The sequence below is a fragment of the Perognathus longimembris genome, chromosome 20 (genome assembly GCF_023159225.1).
Source record: "Perognathus longimembris pacificus isolate PPM17 chromosome 20, ASM2315922v1, whole genome shotgun sequence".
NCBI lineage: Eukaryota > Metazoa > Chordata > Mammalia > Rodentia > Heteromyidae > Perognathus > Perognathus longimembris.
Window position 1 is genome coordinate 33377967 of NC_063180.1, and position 27167 is coordinate 33405133.

At 40.5% G+C, this 27167-nt stretch overlaps 1 protein-coding gene across 4 annotated transcripts in view; it reads right to left on the reverse strand.

The window, feature by feature from the left end:
- Akap13 (A-kinase anchoring protein 13) overlaps positions 1–27167 on the reverse strand; it is a 181892-nt gene that overhangs the window by 104192 nt on the left and 50533 nt on the right. For all 4 annotated transcript variants that reach the window (XM_048368854.1, XM_048368855.1, XM_048368856.1 and 1 more), the window contains exons 3-5: positions 24531–24678; positions 12211–12507; positions 5661–5844 (exon numbers count right to left, since the gene is read on the reverse strand). In XM_048368854.1, the coding sequence (XP_048224811.1) occupies positions 5661–5844; positions 12211–12507; positions 24531–24678 (629 nt within the window). The remainder of the gene's footprint in view (positions 1–5660; positions 5845–12210; positions 12508–24530; positions 24679–27167) is intronic.

Below are 27167 nucleotides of genomic sequence, written 5' to 3' on the forward strand. Positions count from 1 at the left end.
GAAGAATGTTCAGACCCAATTCTAAAACTTAGCTTCCTCTTTTCACTAACCACAGTAACTACTTCTACAGCAAGCAGCTACAACATGGCTCCCTTCAACTGCACAAACTAGAAGCCTGATAGAACAGATATAAGAAGTCAATCAGGTATATTAGGTATCTTCTGTTCTCATAAAATTTATAAGAGCAACAGAAACTTTTTCAACTATAGAATAACACAATTTAGTAGTCATTTCTTACAGGTCTATTCTATCCAAACTGGGTATCTGTGGCTGCCCCAAGACCCAGAACTTACATGTGTGGTGCAACAAAATTCAATAAGCCCAGGGCAAATTCCAACTAGTTTCCCAGCATCCTGCCTGCTATGCAAGAATTAACAACCAACCAACTTCTCTGCTTCTCACCTTGCCCAGCACATTGCAACTCCAGAAAACACTGTAACTTGCAGTCAAATTAACCAAAAGAGAAAGCACTTTTCAAATCCTAATGACACTAAGTCCTTCAAGGGAAGTTCAAAAGTGCTTCTTGTTCAGCCAGCAAAAAGCCAGACAAAATGTCAGAAAACAAGCAAGGAAGACCACAATGCATCTGTGTGAAAGTGGATACTCACACATGTCTACCCAGGCACCAGGAATAACGCAAGCCCATCCTATTTTAGTGCTGGCTTCATACTGTATGTAGCTTTAAGAGTGGAGAAAAACAGTCAGGTCAGCCCTCCCAAAGATATGTTTTGCTCTCAGTCGTACTTCTGACAAGAAACTGCATCAGTTCCTTATTTGAAGGTTATTGCGATATTATCCATGAAACTCTATCACCATAACATTGCCAAACCTCTATGGGGCTTACAAAACCATCCACACTCCACTGACATAGAGCTAGAGGGGCCGAGTTCCACACTGGGGTAGGAGAGGGCAGTTGGGGCACAGTGGGAAAGAACTGCTCCCCCTTCAAAATGAAAAAAGTGAGCATGTAAACAAGGATAGCTTATCAACCCATGGCCTTCAGCCAGCTGCTCAGCCTCTCTCTGGATCAATTTTGCTGTGTGTGGAACACTGAATGTACCAACTATACCTCATAGTTTTAAGAGATGCCTAAATGAGGACACAAGAGAAGCTCAGAAGCATCCCAGTGTGCACCATGAAGCAGGGATCTGGAGTTATTTAGCACATTACAGTACTGCCTATCACTAGTTTCCATGGACTCCTGCCTTGTTCATTTACCAAAACACAGACCCAACATAGTCACAAAGGAGGTAAGAGGGATGGACAGAAGAGAGGATGTGACATTGGGCAGAAAAATGTCAAGCCTTTCCAAGTCCTGTTCTCTGACTGTTTTTAAACCAAATTTGGGGAATTGGTTTCATTCTTTCCCCGTCTTAAACAAAAAGCAAAGGCTCCATCTTGTTTTATGCCAGATGAGCTACTAAAGGCACTGCTGTCAGGGATGTGAAGAAGATCCTAAAACGGCAATCACTTAGCTAACAAAACAGCTTACACAACGGTATCAGCTCTATTGTGAAATAGGTCACTACAGTAGTTATTCTACCACCTGACTGAACCCAGCTGTCAAAGCGAGGACTTGAGAACTCACAGCCATGGGTCCCCTGAGCGGGGCCAAAACTGCCTACTACAGTCATCCATGGCCAAACCTCAAGGGCTGTCCACATGCTCCTCCTCACCCTGGACATCAGGGGATCTCAGGTCTACACTTAGTTCTCTTACTTTGGGAATTTTGGCACTTCACTTCTCTAGTCTGTTTCCTCAACTATATAAAACATGGACAGTAATACTCTACCCACTTGCAAGCTCTGTGAGAATCCATATGTAAAACAGTAGCTTGATTGTAACCAACCACTGATGAGCAACACCAAGATATTATACAGAGTAGCTCATTTTCCTCAGAAAAAGTGGTTAAGACTAAATGGAGGGTTGGGGATATGGCCTAGTGGCAAGAGTGCTTGCCTCGTATACATGAGGCCCTGGGTTCAATTCCCCAGCACCACATATACAGAAAATGGCCAGAAGTAGCGCTGTGGCTCAAGTGGCAGAGTGCTAGCCTTGAGCAAAAAGAAGCTAGGGACAGTGCTCAGCCCCTGAGTCCAAGCCCCAGGACTGGCCAAAAAATAAAAATAAAAATAATTTTTAAAAAAAAAGACTAAATGGAAAGCATATGACCCTTTCCTAATTAAGCAGTACTTAATCCTGTATTCTAGTAGTCTCTTACTAAATCTCCTAAATCTCCTTTCTGTCAGTTCCATAGAAGAAAGAATTGGAATTACACATGTTTAGAAGAGTAACTCTGCCACTCTCTAAATAGGGTGGGGTTATGGATTTAGCTCACTGAGCTGCCACATTTCATCCACAAAACACAAATAGCATCTACTTCAGGGAGGTCATTGTAGGGCTAAAATAATACCTGCAATGTACCCATTGTAGTTTCTAGTGCAATGCAGGCATTCAGCAAATCAAGATTTGTTGAACTGATACGAAATATGAGATAAAGTTTCCAAAGACAAATAATTTTAAACTAACTCTTGGGGCAATGGAAATATTTCAGTACTTTGTGTCAATACTCCACAATTCTTAAGAAATCCTTGGGCTGGGAATGTGGCTTAGTGGTAGACTGCTTGCTTAGCATGCATGAAACCCTGGGTTTGATTCCTCAGTACCACATAAACAGAAAAAAGGCTGGAAATGGTGCTGTGACTCAAGTGGTAGAGCACTAGCCTTGAACAAAAAGAAGCTCAGGGACAGTGCCCACACCGAGTTCAAGCCCCAGTACTAGCAAAAAAAAAAAAAGGAGGGAGGGAGGGAGGGAGGGAGGCAGGGAGGGAAGGAGGGAGGGAGGGGGAAAGAAAAGAAAAGAAAAGAAAAGAAAAGAAAAGAAAAGAAATCCTTTTCTAAAGATGGTAGCATTAAGCAGGGCACCAGTGGTTCACCCCTATAATCCTAGCTATTCAGGAGGCTGAGATCAGAGGATCACTTTTTTTTTGGGGGGGGGGGGGGGGGCAGTCCTGGGCCTTGGACTCAGGGCCTGAGCACTGTCCCTGGCTTCTTCCTGCTCAAGGCTAGCACTCTGCCACCTGAGCCACAGCACCACTTCTGGCCATTTTCTATATGTGGTGCTGGGGAATCAAACCCAGGGCTTCATATATAGGAGGCAAGCACTCTTGCCACTAGGCCATATTCCCAGCCCCCAGAGGATCACTTTTAAAGGCAGCCCAGGCAGAAAAGTCGGTGACACTCAACCAACAAAGGCTAGCAGGTGTGATTCGACCAGTAGAGGGCCAGCCTTAAGCAAAAAAGCTAAGAGCCAGCACCCAAGCCCTGAGTTCAAGCCCCATTACCAGAAAAGGATAAGGGGGGAGCAATAGTAGATAACATTAATCACCAAGCTATGCCTTCTTTGTAGTCATTTATTTCTGAAGATTTCTTGCAAGACTAGTAATATTTTACCAGCAACATACCTAACTTTTTTATCTCATGAGAAAGTTTTAAAATCTATTCTTTTCGATATTTAGAAAAATACATCCTTTTCCTGGCATGTTATAACATGACTAAATCTTTAAGATGATGTACTATGTGAAAGGAACCTAACACTGGACAAATAGTTCATGATTCTCATTTACAAGATGTATCTAGAATAGGGAAGTTCTTAGAGATAGAACATAGGTTACTCTGATATGGGGAAAGAGACTGAAGTTTAGTTCCTGCTGGGTTTAGAGTTTCTATTTGGGTTCATGAAAACCTCTAGAAATAATGAATAGTGGTGACAATTATGAACTGCAAACCTAAAAATGTCTGAAATGTGTGTGTGTGTGTGTGTGTGTGTGTGTGTGACAATCATCATCATCATCATCATCATCATCATCAACTTCCCTGACTCACGAGGACTGAAATTCTAGTCAAGTCCCCCAGTATTGCAGTAATACTGAGGGAATGAAGAATAGCCTCCTTAAGTTTTAGTTGCTAACCCTGACCCAGCACTTTTCCCTCATAGTTAACAGTCCAGCAGAAATCAAGTTAAAGAGTAGTAGACCTGCAGCAAGAAACTCGTGCTTTCCTACCAAAATCTTCTACATGGCAGTTTCTCAAGTTGGCTTTACCTTACCACTCTTCCTTCAAAAGGTAATAACTAGCTTTTCCACATGTAACAGAACCTCTCCCGAAATAACCAAACATACTCTAGTTTTCTAATCTATGCTACAATAATAGTCTGTGCCATGCTGGTCCAGGCACATTATGTAGCTGTCATAATCATTTTATTGCCCCATTTGGATATCAGTCCTTAACTAAATCTGTTTCCCAGCAGAAAGACTGAGCTATAACAAAACCAGACAATGATAACTAAACAGTTACACAGACCTGTGGAACAAGGTCTCCCTTCCGGAACCATGAGACCAACAAGCAGAGTGAATGTAATCCCTGGCCAGATGGGAAGTGTGAGGGGCACAGGTGATCCCTCTCTGGAATACTGTCACAGGACAGCTCAGGTATCCAAAGCTCACCTGAGATGAAGGTGGCCCCACCTAACACCACTGCAACTATAGCACCCATTAGGAGGGGATCAGCAATGAACCTTCTGTCTAGCTTGCCTGGGAAAGTTATACACTTGGCAAATGAAGCAACCAACAACTACATAACCACAGAGCTTACACTCTGAGGTGCCTTCTTGGTCCACTCAATTCACATGCAGCTTAAAATGAAACCACAGAAAATGCAACTTCTGGCAAGAGCAAAATACCTAAGAATTTGGGGGTACTGCCACAGTTTTTGTTAAATGGTCCCTCAATTGCTAAAGAACACAAATCCAGTGGGATTTCTTCTTATTTAGACATTGTGATATAAAAAATAACCATAAAACTAATTTCAAAAAGTAGCTGAAAAAGACAAACTATTTTTGAAGCTTCTGCCTTTGATAAACATTCCAATGAAAAGTACTGCTGGCTCTAATGCATTGAGTTCTCTATTTGTACAAGGGGAAAAAAAGAATTCAAAATATTTTGACTAACAACCTTCCTCTGAAGGTCTTTTTAAGGAGTCAGACATATTAACAATTGAACCTAAAGACAAACAGGATTTCCTACTGCACATTTCTAAAACAACTCCGTTTCATTTTACTGCTATTCATCTGATACCACTACTCTAAATGTATTTATCCACTACAATTATATTCAAACCCAAACTCAAATCAATGGTCAATTTTTCTGTATGTGATAACAAATCAAAGTAATGTTTTCCAATCAACTCTTCCAAGTCTTGGAGACACACCAGGAAAAAAATACATACATGTATGTTTGTGTGTATGTGTTTATACATACATATATATATACATACACAACATATATGTGAATATATATGCATAGGAAAGACTGCTTCCTCTAATACTAAGACAAGATAAACTGCAGACATTGCTAATTCCTGCTAGCCCCTATCTTGAGTCTTCAATAAAGTATTAGAAGCAATGAAAGCCAGGAGGAGACTTACGTTTGTGTCTCAGAGACAGCTTGCAAACCAGCAGCAGCAGCAGCATCAAGGTACAAAGCTGAGGTTTTAATCCATGCCAAGGGCACACTGAGAAGCCAAGCGGGCTGTGGGCGGTACCATGATGATTTGGGGTGGGGCTAGTGAGGAGAGGAGGGGAAAAGGGAGAAAGCACTTACTGGGTTAGGAGCTGGTGCAGCTGATGATAACCTCGCTCCAAGGCCAGGCTCACAGGCGTTGCCCCTTCCTCATTGTGTATAGTCAGAGCTCCACGGCCACCTGGTTTCTGTAACAGGAACCATGTCAACCGCAGCAGTCCCAGTCGTACAGCAAAATGCATCAATGTCTCTCGGGGGGTACCATCTGTAGTTAGGAAGAACATGAAAAAGTAATGGAATTATAACCACCACCAAAGAAAGACAAATGAAAGGACAAGTCGAGTAGATACCACTGCCTCCAAGTGTCTACTACGAGCCTGTACTCAGGATCTACAGAACAATACTCAGTGAACAACTTTATTGTGGTCAGGTAGAATCAGTTGACAGTCCAAGACAAAACAAAGCCAGAAAAAGAAAAGTCCAGGAAGCACACTCTTCAACTAGAGGCAGCCTTCCCTTAATGAAAGAAAAATATATATATACTGAAATGAATGCAGGCTCACAAGATAGAAATCCAGGTTTGGGGGGTGGGGGTTACAGTTGTTAGGCCTTAAGATGGGTGTTTCTTCAAGGGTATAATTACTTTTAAAAAGAACACTCAGACAGGAGTTGGCTAGTAAAACACTACAAACTGGTTCTACTTGTTAAGTACACACAGGTCTTTTTAGTTCCCCACATTACTAAAAGTATATCAAGACTGCTGCCATTGCCAGCTTTTGTTTGTTTAATGAGAAAAATAAATGCTTTTTCAAGCCTAATGAAGACCAACTTTAAGACAAAACATTAATAAGTTCAGAAAGGAAAACGTGCTTGGGCTTTGCTTAAAATTAAGGTTTCTTTTTAGTCACTTTGATGGAAGGAGGAAGGGCTTTGGAGTCAGGCCAACCTGGGTTCAAACCTGGTATTTAGCATCTGTGTGATGAGGCCTGATTTACAGGCCTATTCTGAGCTTCACTTTCCCCATCCTAGAGTGACACTTCATCACACTCTCAGAGGTGCCATAGCAAATGAGAGGGCACAGGTGAAATGATGGACTAATTGACCAAGCTAAACCAGCTCTGTCCTTTACGCTGTTCTTGGCCCTGGCTTCAAACTACATTGTAGATCCACTAGCTGCATTCTGCCTTCCATTCAGCCATTCTCTTTTGCCCAGCCTGAGGTGACAGGAGCAAAGGCCACTGGGGCATTACTCAACTACAGGATGTCCATCTCCCTCTGGCTCCCATTCTTCATGGTTGCCCTTGGCTCCCCCTTTCTTCACTGTGCATTCTGACTTCTTAGACCCTAGTGTTTCCTCTTACTCAGAAATCTTCAAAGCAACGAACATGTTGTTAAAGCTCTAATTTTATATTGAACTGTACTATTTTCTAAGGTTACTGGTGGGTGAACACAGTTTCATTTCCAAGGTAAGTTTTTTGGGGTTTTTTTTGGCCAGTCCTGGGGCTTGGACTCGGGGCCTGAGCACTGTCCCTGGCTTCTTCTTGCTCAAGGCTAGCACTCTGCCACTTGAGCCACAGCACCACTTCTGGCCATTTTCTGTATATGTGGTGCTGGGGAATCGAACCCAGAGCCTCATGTATATGAGGCAGGCACTCTTGCCACTAGGCCATATCCCCAGCCCAAGATAAGTTTTCTTGAAAGCAAAATTTATCTTTCAGATTTTGTATTTTCCCTGCATAGCTATATATACACAGACTGATTCCGGATTTATGCACTGTTTAAGAAGAGGCCTGGGGCAAGAAAGAAATCAGTGCCTCAGGGGCTGAGGACGTAGTTCAGAAATGGGGCACTTAGCTCTAGGTTTTATACTCAGCACCACAAAATAAAAATATCAATACATAAATCAGTGCTTCAGAAAAAAAGAAGGGTATGTGCAAGTGCAAGTTTTAATAATCAACATCTCTAAGGAGGTAGAAAGGACAGAAGGAACTCTTGCAAATAATCAGGTATCACCCTCTAACTTGTTCTCTCCAGATGCTTACTGCATTCTAACACCCTTATCAAAACCAGAAGAGGGAATAAGGAAAGTAAGTATTTTTTCTAGAGCCAGTTAGTTCCAGCCCTACCAGGTAACTCCTCCTTAAAGTGGCTTTCTCTTCGGCCCCCACCCTTTTCTGTCCCTTATTTGCTCTGAGTCAGCATGGCATTTATGAGCTCCAACAAGGTGTGCACCTGCTCAGAATCTGGCACGTTGGCTCCTGAGCTACATCATCCTTAAGTCTCTCTCTGAAGCTTCCATTAGTAGGGGCCACATCTGCTAATAGAGGTTGGAAGTCTGAGTATAAGGGCTCACTATGTTCCCACTGTACTCTACAGGTTACATCCATTTTTCCCAATAACTTGATGAGCGTTCATTATCTTCGTTTTACAGGTGAATACAGGTCTATGGAAGTAAACAACACTCAGCCAGAATCAGGACTTTAAAACTCTTAAGTCTAAAACCATACCCCCTGAGGAAGGAGGTAACAAGTAGAACAAGAAATGTACTCATTGCCTTTCATATGAACCTGTAACCCCTCTGTATCACACATTGACAATAAAGAAAAATAAATAAATAAAACCATACCCCTTCCATTACTTCAGTAAATCTGTTTTTGCTTCAAAGTGGGGAGAAGGGTACCACACAAACAACCTAATTATGAGGTCTTCAAAACCATCATTTCAAGCAGCTACCAACATTTTTTATTCTTTAAAATATGCACATAACTAGAATTATATAATAACCAAATAAATGCTCACCAACCTAGATCTTTTCTTGTATTTCCTGATCATTTATCTACTCAACTTTCTGTCCACACATTTATCAATCCATCTTATTTTTATGTATTTCAAACTATTGATACACTTCACCATGCGTATCATTAATCAGAGTTCAATAACATTATAGCTACAATTTTAATGTTAATTACATATACAGTAGTCAAATGTAAATGGTGAAAGAAAACATCTGGCAACATTTTGACAAAAGTATATATCTACACTAATTCAAACTACAATCAAAACGTAGAAACCCCTCCCCCACCCACCCATTACTGGAATCAAATACTTGACAACTTCTCATCACAAAGTGGCTTGAAGCAAAAGCTTAATTCCATGTTCATGCCTGAAGTTCAGGGAGACCGTGGAATATACTACATGTAAATGCTGTAGTTAGGTGGTAATACACACTGTTTATTAAGAAGAAATACGAGCTATTGTCAAAGGAACCACTGACCTGGAAAAAAAGCTAAAAAGCAAAAACACTGCATCTCAACAATGAGAATGGGAGAAGATTAGCCATAATAAATCTCAGGCATGCCTTTGAACACCTGTGAGTCCTCTTATGTAACAAGGCTCCCTATTTATCAGTACTGTCATCCCAGGCACTGCTTACTTCATACCTTTTCCCTTTAAAAGCAGCCGGTTTACATTTTTTAAAGTAGCCAGTGTGCAATTGACTGGACCCTCAATAGCAGGCCTGGTTAAGTTCTTAACTAGTGTTCATATGTTCTGATCATATCAAAGGTCCCTAGATGCTAATCCACAACTAAGTGAACAACCCACACTGAAGGATGTGAAGTGAGCACCTGAAATCAGATTCCTGGTCCCAGATGCTGTCTTACAAGTCTCTTGCATACATTTCATCTTAAACACTTAACCTGTTCAATTACTTTTATTATTTAGTTACTCTTTTAAATGGACATACAATTAAATTTCACTGCTGGGAGACTGACAAATCCATAAAATTTTAACACATTCATAGATTCTAATAGCCTCCACCACAAACAAGATGTAAAATAACTCATCACCTTCAAAGAATTCTCTCCTGATATTCCTTTATAGTCAAGACTCCTCCTACCCAGTTTCCAGCCCATCAACTATTTATCTGTTTTGTAATGCTATCGCTTCCAGAGTATCACGTGAATGAAACCACGTAACAATGACATTTGGAAATTAACTTTACTTAGCAATATACATTTAGAATATATCCAAGTTATAGCTTTGCTCCCATTTAATTGCTGAGTAATATTCTACCATAGGGCTGTATCAGAATTTGTTTATATATTTATTCAGAGAAGGACTGCTTCTGTTAGTGGTTGCAGGCATATTTGCATGCAGACTTTTTGATCAACATAAGTTTTCATTTCTCTAAGATATACCCAAAATGGGACTGAGAGGTCAGACAATAAATGTGCCTTTAACTTTCCTAGAGTGGCCACACCATTGTGTGCCCCTCCTACCAGTGGTGTACAAGATGTTATTCTGCGTCTCTGCCAGAATATTCTCTTTCTCACCTGAGCCATTTATATTGGTCACTTTGCATCATGGTGACAAAACACCTTCCATAAACAAGTTAGAAGGAAGAAAGATTAATTTTGCTTCATGGCTTTGGTCCAGGGTCACTGGCTGTTTCTGGGGTTGTGGTAAAGCAGCACATCATGATGGAAGGGCATGAGGAAGCAAAAACTTCTGAAGGAATTAGGGACATGATATGCCCTGGGAAGGCATGCCACCAGTGAAGGCATGCTGCAAATGAGCTACTTCCTCCAACTAGGTCTTCTGACCTAGAGCCCATACAGCCATTAACTTAACAATGGATTCATCCATCACAAGGTAATTATTATTAGAGTTCCGGTGGTCCATTCATCTCTCAGTAGCACCACTAGCTGAAGACCAAGACCAGGAGTTTGGGGGGAAGCTTTATATTAGAGCCATAACACAACTCCACTTAAGTGTGTAAAAATATCATATTGTTTTCCATCTCCCAAGCATTCAACCTTGGCACTATTTGAGCAAATTTGCACAATAGAAACTGTAGAATTAAGCATACAAAACACTAAAGCTGGCCAATGTCCTAAAAGACAGAAAAATGATACACCTTATGGCTTCAGACCGTCTTCACTTTTTTCTAACTTCTTTTTAATCAATGGAGCATAAACCCAAACCTGAACTTGTGGGTCCTCTTTTATTTAAATAAGAGAAAAGCAAAACAAAATGCTGCATAAACCTCACATAGAACTAATGGTGATTTGTAAAAGGCCCCCCAGGTGACTACAGAAATGGCAAGAGGGGTACAGAGGCCCAATATGATGTCAAATACCTGGATCTTGATTATCCTGATTATTTTAGCAATATAAAAGTTACTTGGCTACTACATAAATTAGAGGAAGAATAAATGGTCTCTTTCTTGACTTGATTTTGTAGTCTACACTTTGGTATTTTAGCTGGGCAGGCCTGTCTGGGTACCTCCCAATAAAACAAGGATAACACCATTCTGCTGGAAGATCAAGGGCTTAACTATTAAATGCAGTAGACTTAAGAGACTAACTCTCAAATACTCTTTACCAGTATTCCTTGGAAGGAAGAATGGATGAATCTAAGGAGTCATGAAGATAAGAGGACCTGAGCATGCTCTAAGCTCAGGTCCCCCTGGGCATCTCCCCTCAGGAACAGCTGACCCTAGGAATACAATAACCTAAACTGTGCACACTTTGTGAACAGTCATGACCACATGTTCTTCTAGAGAGGAAGTAGAAAGTATAAGCACCAGGTCTGGAGGCATGGCTCAGCTAGTACAGTGCCCGCCAATGAAGGTCAGATAATGAGTTCAAATCCTGGTCTCAGACCAAAGAGAAAATTTTAAAAAGTATAAGCAAAATCTTCTCATGGGAACACTAATTCAGATTTCCAATTGTGCTTTCATCAATATTAAAGGAAACATATTCATCTCTGTGTGACTTCTAGACTTTGCAGTTAAGATGCAGTTAAGATAGAAACAGGATTTATGGAACCTAGATTTTTTTTTAATGTTTCAGTTAAAAATATGTATATGTATGATCATGACATCTAATAATGCCATCCATTACAAGCATAATTATGTGGGAAAACCTTTGAGAAAGAGGACATATGTAGGCATTTATGACATCAGTGTTTTGTCGTAACAAAAGTGGATACCTTTATTTGAAGCACCAGAGTGTGGGGTTTTTCAAAGCTTATCCTGTCCTCATGCTCCTAAAATAATCCCCCATCATTCCATTCCTCCAACTCCACAGAACCTCTGGAGCGCACGGAACACAGAACAGAAACCCTGCCTTCAATAATCACAAACTAGGGCTGGGGATATAGCCTAGTGGCAAGAGTGCCTGCCTCGGATACACGAGGCCCTAGGTTCAATTCCCCAGCACCACATATACAGAAAACGGCCAGAAGCGGCGCTGTGGCTCAAGTGGCAGAGTGCTAGCCTTGAGCGGGAAGAAGCCAGGGACAGTGCTCAGGCCCTGAGTTCAAGGCCCAGGACTGGCAAAAAAAAAAATAATAATAATCACAAACTAAAAGCTGGTCTCCTCATAAAGGATGATCACTTCCTTGCTGAAGGGGTCAAGCCTAAAATCCAGACTGCAGAAGGTGATATGCCAGTCTCATCTTGGGTCATTTCCAAGAACCTTGAACTGATACTTTCCCGGCTACTTGGTTTCTTTGCTACAGTAGTTCTACCATTTACTCATCCACCATACAACACCATTATTATTAAGAGAGCCCCATACAAAAAAAGAAGAGTCCAAATGCAACGATGATTTGCATAAATTCTCACCATGCAAAGTATGGTCCGTCCCCAAAACATTCCACTCTGCAGGCAACTTCAGGTGTCTAAATGCTAGAGCGACCTTCTCGTCCAGTGAATTCACATCTCCAGATGGGGGTCCTGTCCGGTCAAGAAAGCGAGTGAAGTTCAGAGCCTGCTGATCACCAGCATTGGCTGCCAGGAACCGAGCAGCATCACAGGCTTCATCCTGGACAAAACGGAAGTCTTCTTCCGCCACCACAAACACAGGAAGGCCCTCTTTGGAGGCACAGAGCAGCACCTTCACTGTCTCACAGCAGTCATGACCTAAAGAAAACATAGGCAACAAAGGAAACAGCCTTATAGAGAATCCCCTGATGAAAAGACGGGGGGGGGGGGGGGGGGGGGAGGTGCCTTTGGTTCCTTCAGGCCTCCGTCTAAGCACTGACAGTAGTTCCCCAAGTTCTTAAATCTATTTTTTTAATTGTTGCTATGCAACCATGGTCAAAAACAGTAAGGAACTCATACAACCCAGCTTTAACCACATCTACACTAATAGGTGACCGAGACCAGGCTATGGTGGTGAAGTACTGCTGTTTGATCTGAATTAACAAGGCACTTTGAAAAGTGTCATCCTATCCGATTTTACTGTTATCATTAGTATACCTCGGCTTAACAAATAAGTAACTATTGCTCACTGAGTTCACCTAAGCCACATAAGGATGGTGCAACGCCATGGCTAGAAGCCCAGTTCAGAAAAGGCAAATATGCCGAAGATGCTGTATTGCCCACTATACAGACTGGCAGGCGTCCAGAAGCCTCCACACTGAGAGTAACCCACAACACACCTCAAACAGATCAGCCTAAAACAAACCACCAAACTTTCACAGCACAAACTTTTTGTGAGCAAAGTATTTCTGCAGAATCCAGACTTCCCCGCCCCCAGATGTTTAGCTTTTTAGAATTATATGCTTCCAATACACAGAGCATATTTAAGAAAACACAAATGTTTCTTCTCCACTTTCAAATACTGATCAACTAACCACATGTCCATCATTAATTACCCATCGCTAATTAGAACTCTCCCATAAAATACTTTTCTAAGTAAGGAAAAAAAACAATTACGTCATGCCACACTCTGCCTGGCTGGTGATGGGCCCTGGGAATTCAAGAGTTCTCTTGGTCTGTCTCATCCATACGTACTATTTGCACAGTGCAACAACAGCAGGGACCCTTTAAGAGGTCCTCAAGTCTGTGCTCCCACTCCACAAACATAGGAAAAAGACATTTCAGACTCAGAACTAAGCATTCTTCTCTTTTGACAGAGAAAACTGCAGTTTTTTCCATGTAGCCAAGGATTTTTCTACTCACCTGGTTCCCCCAAGATCCTCATACAATCCTTTGCCCTCGTGACAAGTGAAACTTCTCACTGCCTTGTAATTCTAGGTTGGCATTAAGTAGCTACTAAGTACCTGCTATTATACCAGGCATCTGACTTGTCATATCTCTCTACATAACTATTTTGTGAGACAGATGAAAAAACTGAAACTTCAAAAACTAAAGTAACATGCCCGAAGTTACATATACATACAAGTAGAGCACACTATTCAAAGTCTCAGCTGATCAAAGGGGTCTGATGCCACATTCTGTGTGAACAGAGGAAGGAAGATAAGACCAGGTAAGCCCTGTTGGAAGGACAGACCATAGGACCTTGAATCCAGAACAACAGGTTCAGGACTATGAGGATTGGTCTTCACACTTAGCTCCTTGAGGTATACCCACTGCCTCCCGAGCTGAAATCTACAGAAAGCTGGAGCATCTTCTGCCCGGGTAATTCCATATGTACATGGAACTTGCACATTTCATATATAAAATTAGGGGAAAAAAAACTTAAAATTTTCTTTAAAGGGTAATCAGTCTAATTATACAGACATTAATGTCAGCAAAAACATGCCAATTAATTTCTGGTAGTAGATTTGAGTAGATTTCCTGGTAGAGAGTATTTACTTTAAAATGTTCTGTAACATCTGTTGATTGAGATAAACCAAGCTAAAAAATGCTAAATATTGTATGTTTTTGCTCATATTTTGAAGCTAGATCTAAAAGACATTTACCTATTCATGGACATGTACATATGTGTGCATATACCTACACATATAATTTACAAACACACATATACACACAGAGAACATGAGTCTAACTCTGGGACTATGTAGGAAGATGAGGGGAAGGAGAGAGAGGAAAAATGAAACAAGTAGCGTAAATAATTCTGAGCTACAGTGAACAAGACTATGTATGAAGACAAGGAACCTCAATGGACGCTGTTGATCAATTAAGGGTGGTGGAGTAGAGGAAGAGAAGAGGCAGCAACAGAGGTGTTCTCCTGAGCAAACCCTAACGTGTGTGTCTGCAACACCAGATTGAAAGCTCTTGGTGTAATTAACACACATTAAAAAAATAATAAGAGGGCTGGGAATGTGGCCTAGTGGTACAGTGCTTGCCTAACATGCATGAAGCCCTGAGTTCGATTCCTCAGCACCACATAAACAGAAAAGGCCAGAAGTGGCACTGTGGCTCAAGTGGTAGAATGCTAGCCCTGAGCAAAAAGAAACCAGAGATAATGTTCAGGTCCTAAGTTCAAGTCCCAGGACTGGCAAAAAAGAATAAGAAAAGTAAAACAAGCCATATTCAGGGAGAGCCCCAGCAGGAGTGCAGAGGACTAAGCAACAGAGTGATTGAAAATAGAACAATGAAACCTGCTGAAATGGTGTGAAGATGTGGGAGTAAAATGGGGGAGAGTGATGGACAGTGAGGCTGCTCAGGAACATTGTCTGCATGTGTGGAAATGTCACAATGAAATGCCCTTCATACAACTAACGGACAGTAATTTTTAAAATGTTCTGTCACATGTAACTCATTTTGGTTCAACCACTAACCTCTGGACACCCATCAAGTTTAGGTAGCATAACTAGAAGGTGAAGACAAACAGGAATTTCAACCTTCCAGGGCTTTACTGTCCAAAGTCCATAGGGAAGATCCAAATAAGGCATAGGTGACACTCAGAAACCAAGTGGGATCTAAATACATAGCATCGCATTATTTCCAAACGGGGCAGGGGAGATTATGTCTCAGAAGAATTACTTTAAGATAAAATGATATGATTCAGACTTCTAACAAAACTACAGCATAGTACCATTTATTCAGTTCAACAAATTTCTAAATTCTCACAAGTCACCTGAGGTAGATCTGGTTAAAAAACAACGAACAGTAAAATCACACATTTCACAATTCTACAATAATGTAAACAATTTGGGATCCAAACTGATTTCTGCTTTCAATATTTTAACTATGTCTTAAGAGAAGATATTATACTAACTTGCAATCATTACACCCATTGCCCTTATCCATCAAAGCAGTCCTTATTCAATATTTACAAAATCTCCTTCCCCAAATCTCTGCAAAGATGAGAAACATGAAAACTTGAATCAGAAAGGGAGTCACAATGCCACCATAAGTAAACATCACGTATTGGTCCATGAAATCACCTCCTGTATATAGGTATGTATGAATGAACATAAACACATATGGAGGGAAGAAGGAAGGATCAATAGTGGGTCAATAGTACTTTTATTCAAAGCTGTGAATTTAAAAGCAGCTGCTCAGAAATGGATCTGGGACTGCTAAAATAACTGTTTGCTTGGGCAGAATGAAGTAGGGGCAACCAAGAGTAAAGAAGGTCAAGGTGATTTAAAAGTGAAGGGGGGTTGGTATTTGGCAGCACAAGTCTGTTTATGTCTTTCTGCTGCTTTAGCAGAGGAATCTACTAGCAAGCGGGAGAGTATATGAGGGAGCTATTCTCAGCTCTAACATGAGTGTCAGGCCATGAAAGGCCTGATAGATATCTAGGAAAGCTGTCCAACTGTTAGTCCAATATTTTCCCTTCAGACATGAACTCACAATCTAAAGGAGAAATTATGAATCACAAGTAAGATGTGCCATGTCTAGAATTGGTTTGGTATGATTAAAGATTTGTTTTTCAAAAGAAAATCCGAGGGGCTGGGGATATGGCCTAGTGGCAAGAGTGCTTGCCTCCTATACATGAGGCCCTGGGTTCGATTCCCCAGCACCACATATACAGAAAATGGCCAGAAGTGGCGCTGTGGCTCAAGTGGCAGAGTGCTAGCCTTGAGCAAAAAGAAGCCAGGGACAGTGCTCAGGCCCTGAGTCCAAGCCCCAGGACTGGCCAAAAAAAAAAAAAAAAATCCGAAGGTTTTAAGAGAAACGGAGAACGCAGTATCTTGGATAAGACTTCATTAGGGTATACTGGAAGAGTTGCTACTAAGGAAAAACAAAGTACCTTACCCTTGTGTCTGGAAATCAACTACACAGACTGGCAGGACTGGCCTTTTATTAATGTTTTCTATTACGCTAAAGTGGCTCTCAAGATTCATTTTGAATCCCTATAGTCTTTTGTGTAAAGCTGCTAAGGAAAAAAATAGCATTTAAAAATGAGACATTATATAATATCTACCTAGTAATAAAACTAGAATCACTGCACATGAACACATAAGCCTGCTTTCACTGTAAACTCCGGAAACATGACTATTTTCAGAGGGCATGAGTCATCTGACCACTGCCTTTGTACATAGTGCATGCAGGATATTAACTACACTGCACCATACAGACAGGATAAATTATATCAAGCTGATATAATAATCACAATCTTTTGCATAAAAACCAGAACCTGTAGTAAGAAAGTAGAGCAGCAAAATTCTGAGCTACTTCAATGGTATTTCTTTTTTCATTCAATTTCCTGATATTAAAGTAAAATAAAAATCAGAATTTTAGGGCTTGGAGGCATGGCTCAAGAGGTAGAGCATCTGCCAAGCAAAGCACAAAGCCACGAGTTCAAACTCCAGCATACAGGATATATGTACATAATACATAGGTATAGGTTTTTTAAACTTTTTTATTGTCAAAGTAATGTACAGAGGGGTTGCAGTTACATAAGTAAGGCAGTGAATATGTTTCTTATCAAACTTTTTACCTCTCCGTTTTTCTCTCACCTTCCCCCCTCCCCAGCTGCCTCCCTAGCCCCTCCTAAAATATACAGTTGGTTTACAGCATATTGTCTTGTAAGTATTGCTGTTGCACTGGTTTCCCTTTTACCCTTCATCTCTCCATTTTGGTGTTCCCCTTGACTAGTTCCAATAAACGTACATATAATACCCAGTGTACCAAAATCATTTACAGTGACATCAGGGGTAAAAACATGGGGAAGAAAGACAGAAGAAAAAGGCACAGTTTCATAGAGTATGTTGGAAATAACAACAACAAAGATAAACCACTTATTTCCAAATTTTGTAGTTCATTTCACTTAGGATCATCTTATGTGATCATATATACATTGCTAGAACTATCCTAGACAAGTACTAATTGTTTCCAATTGTGAAACCATAGAGTTTGTTTCTTTGGGTCTGGCTCACTTCACTTAGTATGATTTTTCCCAAGTCTTTCCATTTCCTTGCAAATGAGGCTAAGTCATTCCTTCTAACAGATGCATAGAATTCAATTGTGTATATGTACCACATTTTCTTGATCCATTCATCTATTGAGGGGCATTCTGGGCTGATTCCATATTTTAGCAATGGTAAATTGTGCTGCAATAAACATAGTTGTGCTGGTAGTTTTAGTGTCATCATACACAAAATATATGAAATCATTAGCTGGGAGGGAGCTGTTCCCAGCTTAGTGAACTGTAAGGAGTCTTAATCCTGACAATGAAATGCAGAATCAGAAAATACTAGGTGTGGACCCTGGGCTCTCTTACAAACAGGTTTGCTTATGCTAAGAAAGTAACTCAATCTTGAAGCCTGATTCTTTGACCATAAAATGAGCAGAACCTCATGAAACGGCCCAAAACAGGCAGGTGAAATTGTAGTTCTCATCAGCTATTCAAATGGTCCGTGGCAATAGATCAAGGAAAGGGGATCTCTAAAAATTTTCAAAGATCTTCTTCAGCTAGTATGGACCAACAAAGCTTCAGTGCCAAATGTTGTTCAGTTAAAAAAATGTATTTTTAAAAGGGAAAGAATAAATAAATCCATGAGCAGCACCAACTAGCTAAAGGTCTCTTACAAGCTTTCATCCCACCTTTTCTAAGCCTGTAGACAGAGGTATGTTTGCCTCAGGCTCAAAGAGCTTTATCACTGCATAAAGCATCTGCAACCCATGGAAACGAAAACTGCTACAGATAAACAAAACTGCTAAAGCATGACCCGAGGATTACTTCATTTCCTATTAAGCTAAAAGTGGAATGAACACATCCCATCCGGACCTTCTCTTCTGAGGATAGAACAATCAGGACTTTGTTTTATCAGCTATCCAAAAAGGAACCCCAATAGAGCTTGCTGGAGGACCAGCCACACCCAGTCCCTCACAGATGTCATCCTCTAAAAGCAGTGACGGAAAGTACAGTAACAATGTCCCCACTTCTCAGTTTGGCATCACTGTATTTAAGAATTCGGTGTCCTTTCTTCTTTTTAAATGAATATGTAAGTTAAGGGAAATTTTCATCTGCAGATACTCTCATAAGAGAGAAGACTGTGTAGAAAAATATGCAACCACTCATTGATTTTGGCAGTCTGATGCTCTTAGTATATTTGGAAAAAAAGTGCCTCTATATGTACAGAAGTATTAAAAATTAAGACTACTGTTGACATATGGTCTAATATTGACATTACATTTAAAGCCCTAAACGAACTTTCTTGGGCGTGGCCACATGGCTACTGTCTATGTTCTTGGTACATTGTGTATTGTATATATGTCTACCTGACCTAGAGAAGAGAAAGAAAAACAGGGCATAAGATATCACAAGAAATGTACACACTGCCCTACTATGTAACTGTACCCTTTTTGCACAACACCTTGTCAAAAAATTTGCGTTCAATTAATAAACAAATAAATTTAAAAAAAAAAGAATTACAAGCACAGAATTACAAACACAAGAATCCAGACTTAGCATTTTAAAAATACACCCAAATTGCAAAATAGCATAGAAATCAAGTTACATCATACAGAAACTTTTTAACCCTCTTTTAAAAACTTTTAAAATTCTTAGTACCTCCCAAGGGGCAGTTTTAGAAATACCAATCAACTCGTTTTTGTTTTTTTTTACCATCAGGTTTTCCATGTCCACTTGTAAGGAAAAGACAAAGATAGGCCTCCATTGGCCTGTCCTACAGAATGGGCATATACCCAGGGACTCCTTAGGGCTTGAAAAAAAAATTAATACTAAAAACATGATAGCCTATATTCCAGCCTATACCCCTAAAGCCATGCTGCTAACACCCCTCTTCCCCCACCCCTTACACATCCATTTGTTAAAAGACAGTTGCAGTCTTATTGCTCTACCCAGATGGAAATCTTGTACAGGCAAGGAGAAACTACTTCAGTTACTGCAGGTCCTTGTGAGTACTGCAGCAGCAGGGTGGAGTACGTGGGCGGCGGCAGCATTGGCCCCCCCCCCCCCCCCCCCGCCTCCCACAAGCAAGACAATAGCACAGGATTTGGGGCCCTGACAGCTAGGGCTTTGGCATGGAATTTAGGCCTCAGGCTTCAACCCAAGGCTGGACACCTAGGACTTAGTGCAGGATTGGGCAGCGGCAGCAAGGTTCTGGCCGTAATTGATGTCAAGTCTTACTTTCTCCCTAGCCTACCTTATTCTGCCAGCTACAGCCTGCTATCAGTTCTGCCCGGGGCTTGCCAGACTTACTACTACTGTCCTGATGTCAGGGGCATTTCTTCCCCGCCTCTCTGTCGAAGTTTAACAGAAAACCTTTATTGGAACCTGATGTTATCCCATCAGAGGGTAGCAAGAGGGGATTACCTCCCCCAGTGCTCAGAAAGTGAACTAAGCAGCCAGGACAAAGAAGGAACAAGCACACCTGCACAGAGCACAGGCGTCCCCTCAGGTTTGGCATTGGTCACGGTACAAGATACACCTCTCACAGAAAGTTATAGTCTTGTACCTCACAGATAATTTGAAGTTAGTATTTTACTGTAAAACTTGATTTATCTTTACATTAATGAGTGCAAACGTGGGTTTAGTTTCAAGAGAACATGCTTTTCAGTGATCAAAAAGTTTTCTATTAAATATTAACATAGGTAAAAAACATTCTAGCAATTCAAAAACAAAGTAGGACATTGAAATCTCTACCAACCTGTCACCCAAGAGGTGCACACTTTTACTCAGTAAAAGGGAGAATTAGGCCAGGCTCTGGTGGCTCATGCCTGTAATCCTAACTACTCGGGAGGCTAAGACATGAGGAATGTAGTTCAAAGCCAACCAAAGCAGGAAAGTCCCTGAGACTCTTATCTCCAATCAACCACCAGAAAACTGGAAGTGATGCTGCAGCTCAAAGTGGTAGAGTCCTAGCCTTGAGCAAAAAGAGCTCAGAGACAGTGCCCAGACCCTGAGGTTCAAGCCCCATGACCAGCAAAAAAAAGTGGGTATTTTTTGTTTTTGTTTTAAATAGGGAGAGATGGGCATTGTTGGCTTATGTCTGTAATCCTAGTTACTCAGGAGGCTGAACTCTGAAGATCCAGGTTTAAAGCCAGCCCGGGTTGAAAAGTCCCCATGAGATTCTTATCACCAATGAACCACTAGAAAACTGGAAGTGGCACTGTGGCTCAAAGTGGTAGAGCGCTAGCCTTGAAGATAAAAGCTCAGGGACAGTGCCCAGGCCATGAGTTCAAGCCCCAGGACTGACACCCCACACACACACAAAAAAAAAAATAGGGAGAGTTATAACCTATCTTTTGCTTCCAAAGGAAGATACTGGGACTGGGATGTAGCTCAGTGGCAAAGCACTTGCTTAGTAAACATCCTGGGTTCAATCCCCAGTACCAAAAAAAAAAAAAGACAAAAACCAAAGGAAGATATTGTAAGGTAAGAAAATATATTGTAAATCATCTTGACAACTTCTTTATAATCTCTCTAGGTTCTTGCTAGAAAGCTTTCAAAACAGTGGGCAGGAAAAAGAGGAAAATAAGAAGCAAGTATAATTTCAGTATTTGAAGTGAAAGGTTTGTTTTAGAAGGCCATTTACAAATGTCTCCTTTCCTAACCTATGTGTAGGAACTATTATATGATAAAAGGTTACAAACCAACATCAAGAAGTAGCTGCCTTTTGAAGGTCAATCAATCATCTGGTTTTAGTAAGGACTAAAATGTTACAAAATAGTGACAGTGAAATATACAGAGAACTCAAAGAAAAGTCAGAACCAGCAATCTGGATAAAACATGACCTTAAAATGCAAGAACAAGGCACAAAGCTCTTTTTCTTCTCACAGTCAGCCCAAATGACTACGAATTGCAGAGCTAGTCCACACGTAAGCAGAAAGGGTGCACAGACGTGGCTATCAGAAGCAGCTGCTGCGAAAAGCCAGTGCACAATTAGCCAGTAACTGGGATGCACAAAGCATTGTACAGACTTTCCATCAAAAGAAATCTTGATTAATCCAACTGCCCTCAGCAGACAGGAAATCTGAGGCTATCATTACTACTAACTGACGCACAGAAATCATCAAAGGTAGCTCTGGAAGTCGACACAGACTCCTGCTCCAGGCTATGAATTCAATTCAAGAAGCCACAGACTCCTTTTGCATTTATTTAATAAAACAAAAAGGGGTGAGGGGAAAGAACGGATACACACACACATACATGTACCTTTCTAGGAGACTGGCTTCTGAAAACCAGGATGAATTTCAACTGACCAGAAGTGCTGGTAGGGAGCTTTCTTTGAATACATCAGTGAACAAAACAAGTAAAAACCTTGTCTCTCCCATAGTTAACCCTTTAGGTAAGAACAGGAAGAAAACAAGGTGTATAATGTGCAAAAGCTGAGAAGTACAGCCAGGTAGGTGCCAGTGGCTCACACCTATAATCCTAGTGGGTATCTGGAGGATTCAGGTTCGAAGCCAGCCTGGGCAGAAAACCCTGGAAGACTCTCCTTTCAAAATAACTAGAAAAATGGTGAGATGGAGGTGTGACTCAAGTGGTAAAACAGCAGCCAAACAAGCATGAAGCCCTGAGTTCAAACCCAGGTATTAATGGGGAAAAAACTGAGAAGTGCAATGGAGAAAAATAAAGCAGAGAGGAGAGAGGGAATGCTGAAGTGAAGCAGTAATGTTAGGACTTGTGGAAGGGGGAAAAACGTGAATTCAATAAGTCTACACCAAACGACTCCAAAAGCAATACTTGCAAAACCATTTGGTGTAAACCAACTGAACAACTCATGGGGGGAGAGGGAAATGAGGAGGGGGAGGGGGGGAATGAGGGAGGAGGTAACAAACAGTACAAGAAATGTACCCAAGGCCTAACATATGAAACTGTAATCTCTCTGTACATCACTTCGACAATAAAAAAAAAAGTAAGTCTACACCATGATGGCTACAAGACAGTTTAAGCTTAAAACAAAAAAACCACATTACTTTTTAAAGAGAAATTCAACACTAATTTGACCTCTTAGCCCCTAAATACCCTCAGTTCTAAACTTCTAACACTAATTCCTAAACTAATCCAAATGGCAGTAGCTGGAAAGACAAGCAAACAAACAAAACAAAATCCTGTAATGATGAGAGCAGAAGGCTCCAGGTGGGAATCTTCTATACTGAGCTTCTGTACCACAACCATATCAGACCCAACATGCTAAATAAGGTGCTGCCTCATCAGCACTGGGAAGCCTCTGCCGTGGCCAGGTACCTCCCATGGGCAGCCTGACTAAATTTGGGTGGTGAGTATTGGACCAATCAGGCCAACTGGGAGAAGGGGAATGTGCTGAACCCATGGCACCACACAGAGTATGAGAAATGGCTAAGGGAAAAAGTGGTTAGATAGCAGAAACCAAAGAAGTTAGGAATGGGATTCGTGACTCACAAGAATGGGTCAGGAATGATTGCTGGGGATTCAGACAATAGTAAAAAGTAGCAGAGTCCACTGCCCATTCCGGTTTGCTTCATCTCTGGGGCAACAATACTCAGAGTCAATAAGCACAAATGGACACCCACAGAGGGGTGTGGCTAGGAAGGGTGGATACAAAGAAAACATACAAAGTAGCTCCAGTTCCAAAACCAAGGAAAGAAGTGAGTCCTGGAGTTCAGGAAGGTGGGCTGGGAGATAGATACAAGGAGTTAGTGTAAACTTAAGAGTACCAGGCTGCAAGTACTATCCACAAGTAGAATAGACGATAACTTCAAAGAAAATAAATGTTTGCCACCCTTCCTAATTAGGGGCCCTGTTAGTGGAAGTGCTAAGAGTTTACAGGAACCTGTCTCTCCAAGAGATGAGACCTGGGGATTTGGGGCTGAGTATCACAGCTAGGACCAGAGCTACATCCTTGTCAGATCTGCAATTTCCCTCTTATCTCCTTATAGTCTCTTAGTACCTAACTAGTGTGTGTGTGCCATGTCCTCCCCCTCATCTTCCCAACTTTTTACTACTTCTAAAAATTAGAAAAGAATCATTTCATAAAAATCATCTGTATTTCTAGTAGAAGTCCAAGTCGGAGACTGATTCTACCTAGTTAAGTTGCTATCTCTCTCTAGCACCAATACATAATAAATATTAAGCAACGATGATACTAAATGGCCCCTGCTGGAGTAGACCTCAAATTCCAGATAAGCCATCCGTTGCAGGAAACAAGATGGCTGGAGCTTTATGTTACCAAACAGGATACCTAATACACTTCAGAAAGGAAACTGACATCTATCCTGACCACCCTCTTTTATTTACTGTTCCTAAAAATTGGGGTGTGGGCTAATCATATGCCAGGACTAGAATTTTTAAATCCTACATTTCCCAAGATCATTTTTGCCCAGGAATACAAATACAACTCTCAATGGTCATAATAATCCCAGTTCTTGAGTAGAGTATAATTTCCAAAATTTTGTAAGTACCAGACACAAAATAATTTCATATGAAGTAACATGGAAATTAAAAAAATTCAACACTAGCAAGGCCAGATATTCAAAGCACTTCACAAACTTGGTAATTTTTTTAAGCCAACTCAAACCTACAAAGTAGAACCACTATAAAATGTTGGCATTTAAACCGTATCTAATTTTTCTCTAAAGGGAAATAAGTTAAAACTGCTGATACTTTTACGAGTTCTCCATCAAGGGGCACTACTGTTAACTGTGTTGAACATCCATCAGTTGTTAACTTTAAGCTCAACAGAGAAAGCTCATCTCCAAACAACAGTTGTCAACTTTCTGATAGTGGGTCACGACAAGAATAAGCACTGCAACTATCTACTAAAAGCTACAAAAGATCCCACTCAGCTACTTACCAGGAGCAATGGTCTCCAACGTATCAGAGCTGACTTTCCGAGTACTTGTATAATGATGGAGGGTGGAACCCGAAAACACCAAGTAAAACACTACATCATCTTCAACTTTGTCCTCCTCGGCAAGCAGTACTGTAACAACACAATCACCCTACGAAAGAAAAAGATTTAGCAAGTTTGATTAGCAAAGGTTCTTCTTGGAAGTCTTTATTACAATGCCATATTAAAGGATATAAATCAGCTGAGTGTGGTGGCTCATTTTGTAATCCCATCTACACAAGAAATAAAGATCCACAGGATTTCAAAGTTCAAGGCCAGCCTAGGATTTTGCTCAGGCAAGAAGTATGAGAGCCCCTCATCTTAAATCAATAAAAGCTGGGCTTAGTAGCACATACTAGTCATCCCAGCTACATGAGAAGCAGGAAGCACATGGAAGGATTCTGGTCCAAGCCTAAACTTTAGGCCCTATTCAAAAATGAAGCAAAAAATAATAATAATAATAATAAAGCCAAAGGTGTGGCTCACGTGGTAGAGTGAATGCCTAGCAAATTAGAAGACTAAGTTCAATTGCTAGAACTGAGATAAAAGAGAAAAAATGGGAAGAAAGAATGGCTAAACTGGGCCCTTCATTGTGGTAAGCATTGCATTTTTTAAGGTGGACTTGTTTTTTGGTTTTGGTGCTAGGAATGAAACGCAGGGTTTTGCAGAGAAGCACTGAACTACATCCTCAGTGCCTCTAATAGGTTTATATAAATAATTATAATTGCTGCCTGGATAATCATATTTTAAGAATTCAAAATACAAAATGTACCTGGAACCAGTGGCTCACACCTATAATCCTAGCTGCTCAGGAGGCTCTGATCTGAGGACTGCAGTTTGAAGCCAGACTAGGCAGGAAAGTCCATTAAGATTCTTATGTCCAATAAACTACCAGAAAGCTGAAAGTACAGCTATATCTCAAGTGGAAGACCACTAGCCTTGAGCAAAAGAAGCTCAGGGATAACGCCCAGGCCCTGAGTTCAAGATCCAGAACTACTACTCCCCTTCCCCAAAAAAAAGACTGGAAACGATACCTCTTGCCTCTGTATTAGAGGTGATAACATAAATAACTAAAAAGAGAGCGGTGCATAACCCAAATAGGTTAAAGGACAGAGATTTTTTTTAGAAGCAAAGATGGAGGTAAGTAGCTATAACTTCACAGTCAGAGGAAGAGTAGCTAACACTCTCAGATTGAGGAAGAGTAGCTAAACATTTACAGTCAGATGGAGGAAGAATAGCTAAACAGTCAGATGGAGGAGACTACTCAGATCGACTAGACTTCACTTGCCTTTTAATGGGGAAAGAGGATGGCTAACATAGGCAGTTGAAATCCTTTTAGCAAAGCTTTCAATATCAGCTTCATTCCCAAGACACAAATACATTTACTCTGAATTGTTTCTATACCTTCAATCATTTTGTAAAAAAAATTAAGTCATTTCTCCAAATACTAAAGAGGAAGAAAAAAGGTTTATTCCCAAGCCATTCAAAATGAAGATTCCAAAGGCAGCACTTGGAATTAAAAGTACCTGAGCAAATAACAAGCCATCTATGTGGCTCCTATTTTACTGCAGTAATATCAGGCACTTCGCATTACTTGAAATAGCCCTGAAAGATTAAGCAAGCAGAACGGTGATGAAAAATAAAAATTACAAACAGATTTCAGTTAAAAAAATTTATTTAGGTGGTTGTTTTACTCCATCTGTCCTTAAGGAATGTCCAGATAAATTACTCTGCTATTCAAGGAAAGGGCCAGCCCCTAAGACAGATAAATCAGTCTGGCTGCAGAGTTAACAAGTTTGTCATACTACTAAGGCAATTCTCAATTATAAATGCAATGTGACTCAACTCTGAGAAGAGAACTCATCTGTGTTGCCACTTCTCCAGTAATCTGAACTCAGGAAACAACACTGTCCTTACAAAGACATTTGCTGTATTTCTTTATGAATGAGAAACGGATCCTTGAACCTGATCATTTTGTCAGAGTCCATTAAGTGTGCTTAAAGATATTTGCTAGACTAAAATAGCACTTCTCATATTTGTGATATTCTTATCCACTAACACATTTCAAATTTTTACTGTAATAATTATTTATTAACAAGTTTAATAATACATTTAATAACAATGAAAGCCTTTTAGGGGTGATATAATCTCAGTAAGATGTAACTGTTAAGCTATACTAATTAGGAAGAAAACTGTTCTGAGCTAATTTAAAGCTACGAACTTCTTACATGACTTTCTGCTAACAAATATGACTGCCTTCCATTAGTACTGGGCTTACATTTCAAAATATGAACACCATATAAAATAATCAATGTGGATGTATAAAAGGTCATAAAAGTATTTTTTCTTTAAACATTTCTTTAATTTATTTTACTTTATTATTCAACATTTTACTGTTGGCATGAATTCTTCTAGACCCATCCAGTAAGCAAGTTTAATGGCCCCAAATTAATGTGTATGTTACCTTCCCTTCTGTTCTCATTACTACAATCTTAAATCATTCATCCATTCATGCTAAACAAGCACGCAGTGAGTGGCCTGAGTTCAATATGCTGTATCTCTGCGATCGACCAAGTACTAGAAATACCAGGGTAAATACTA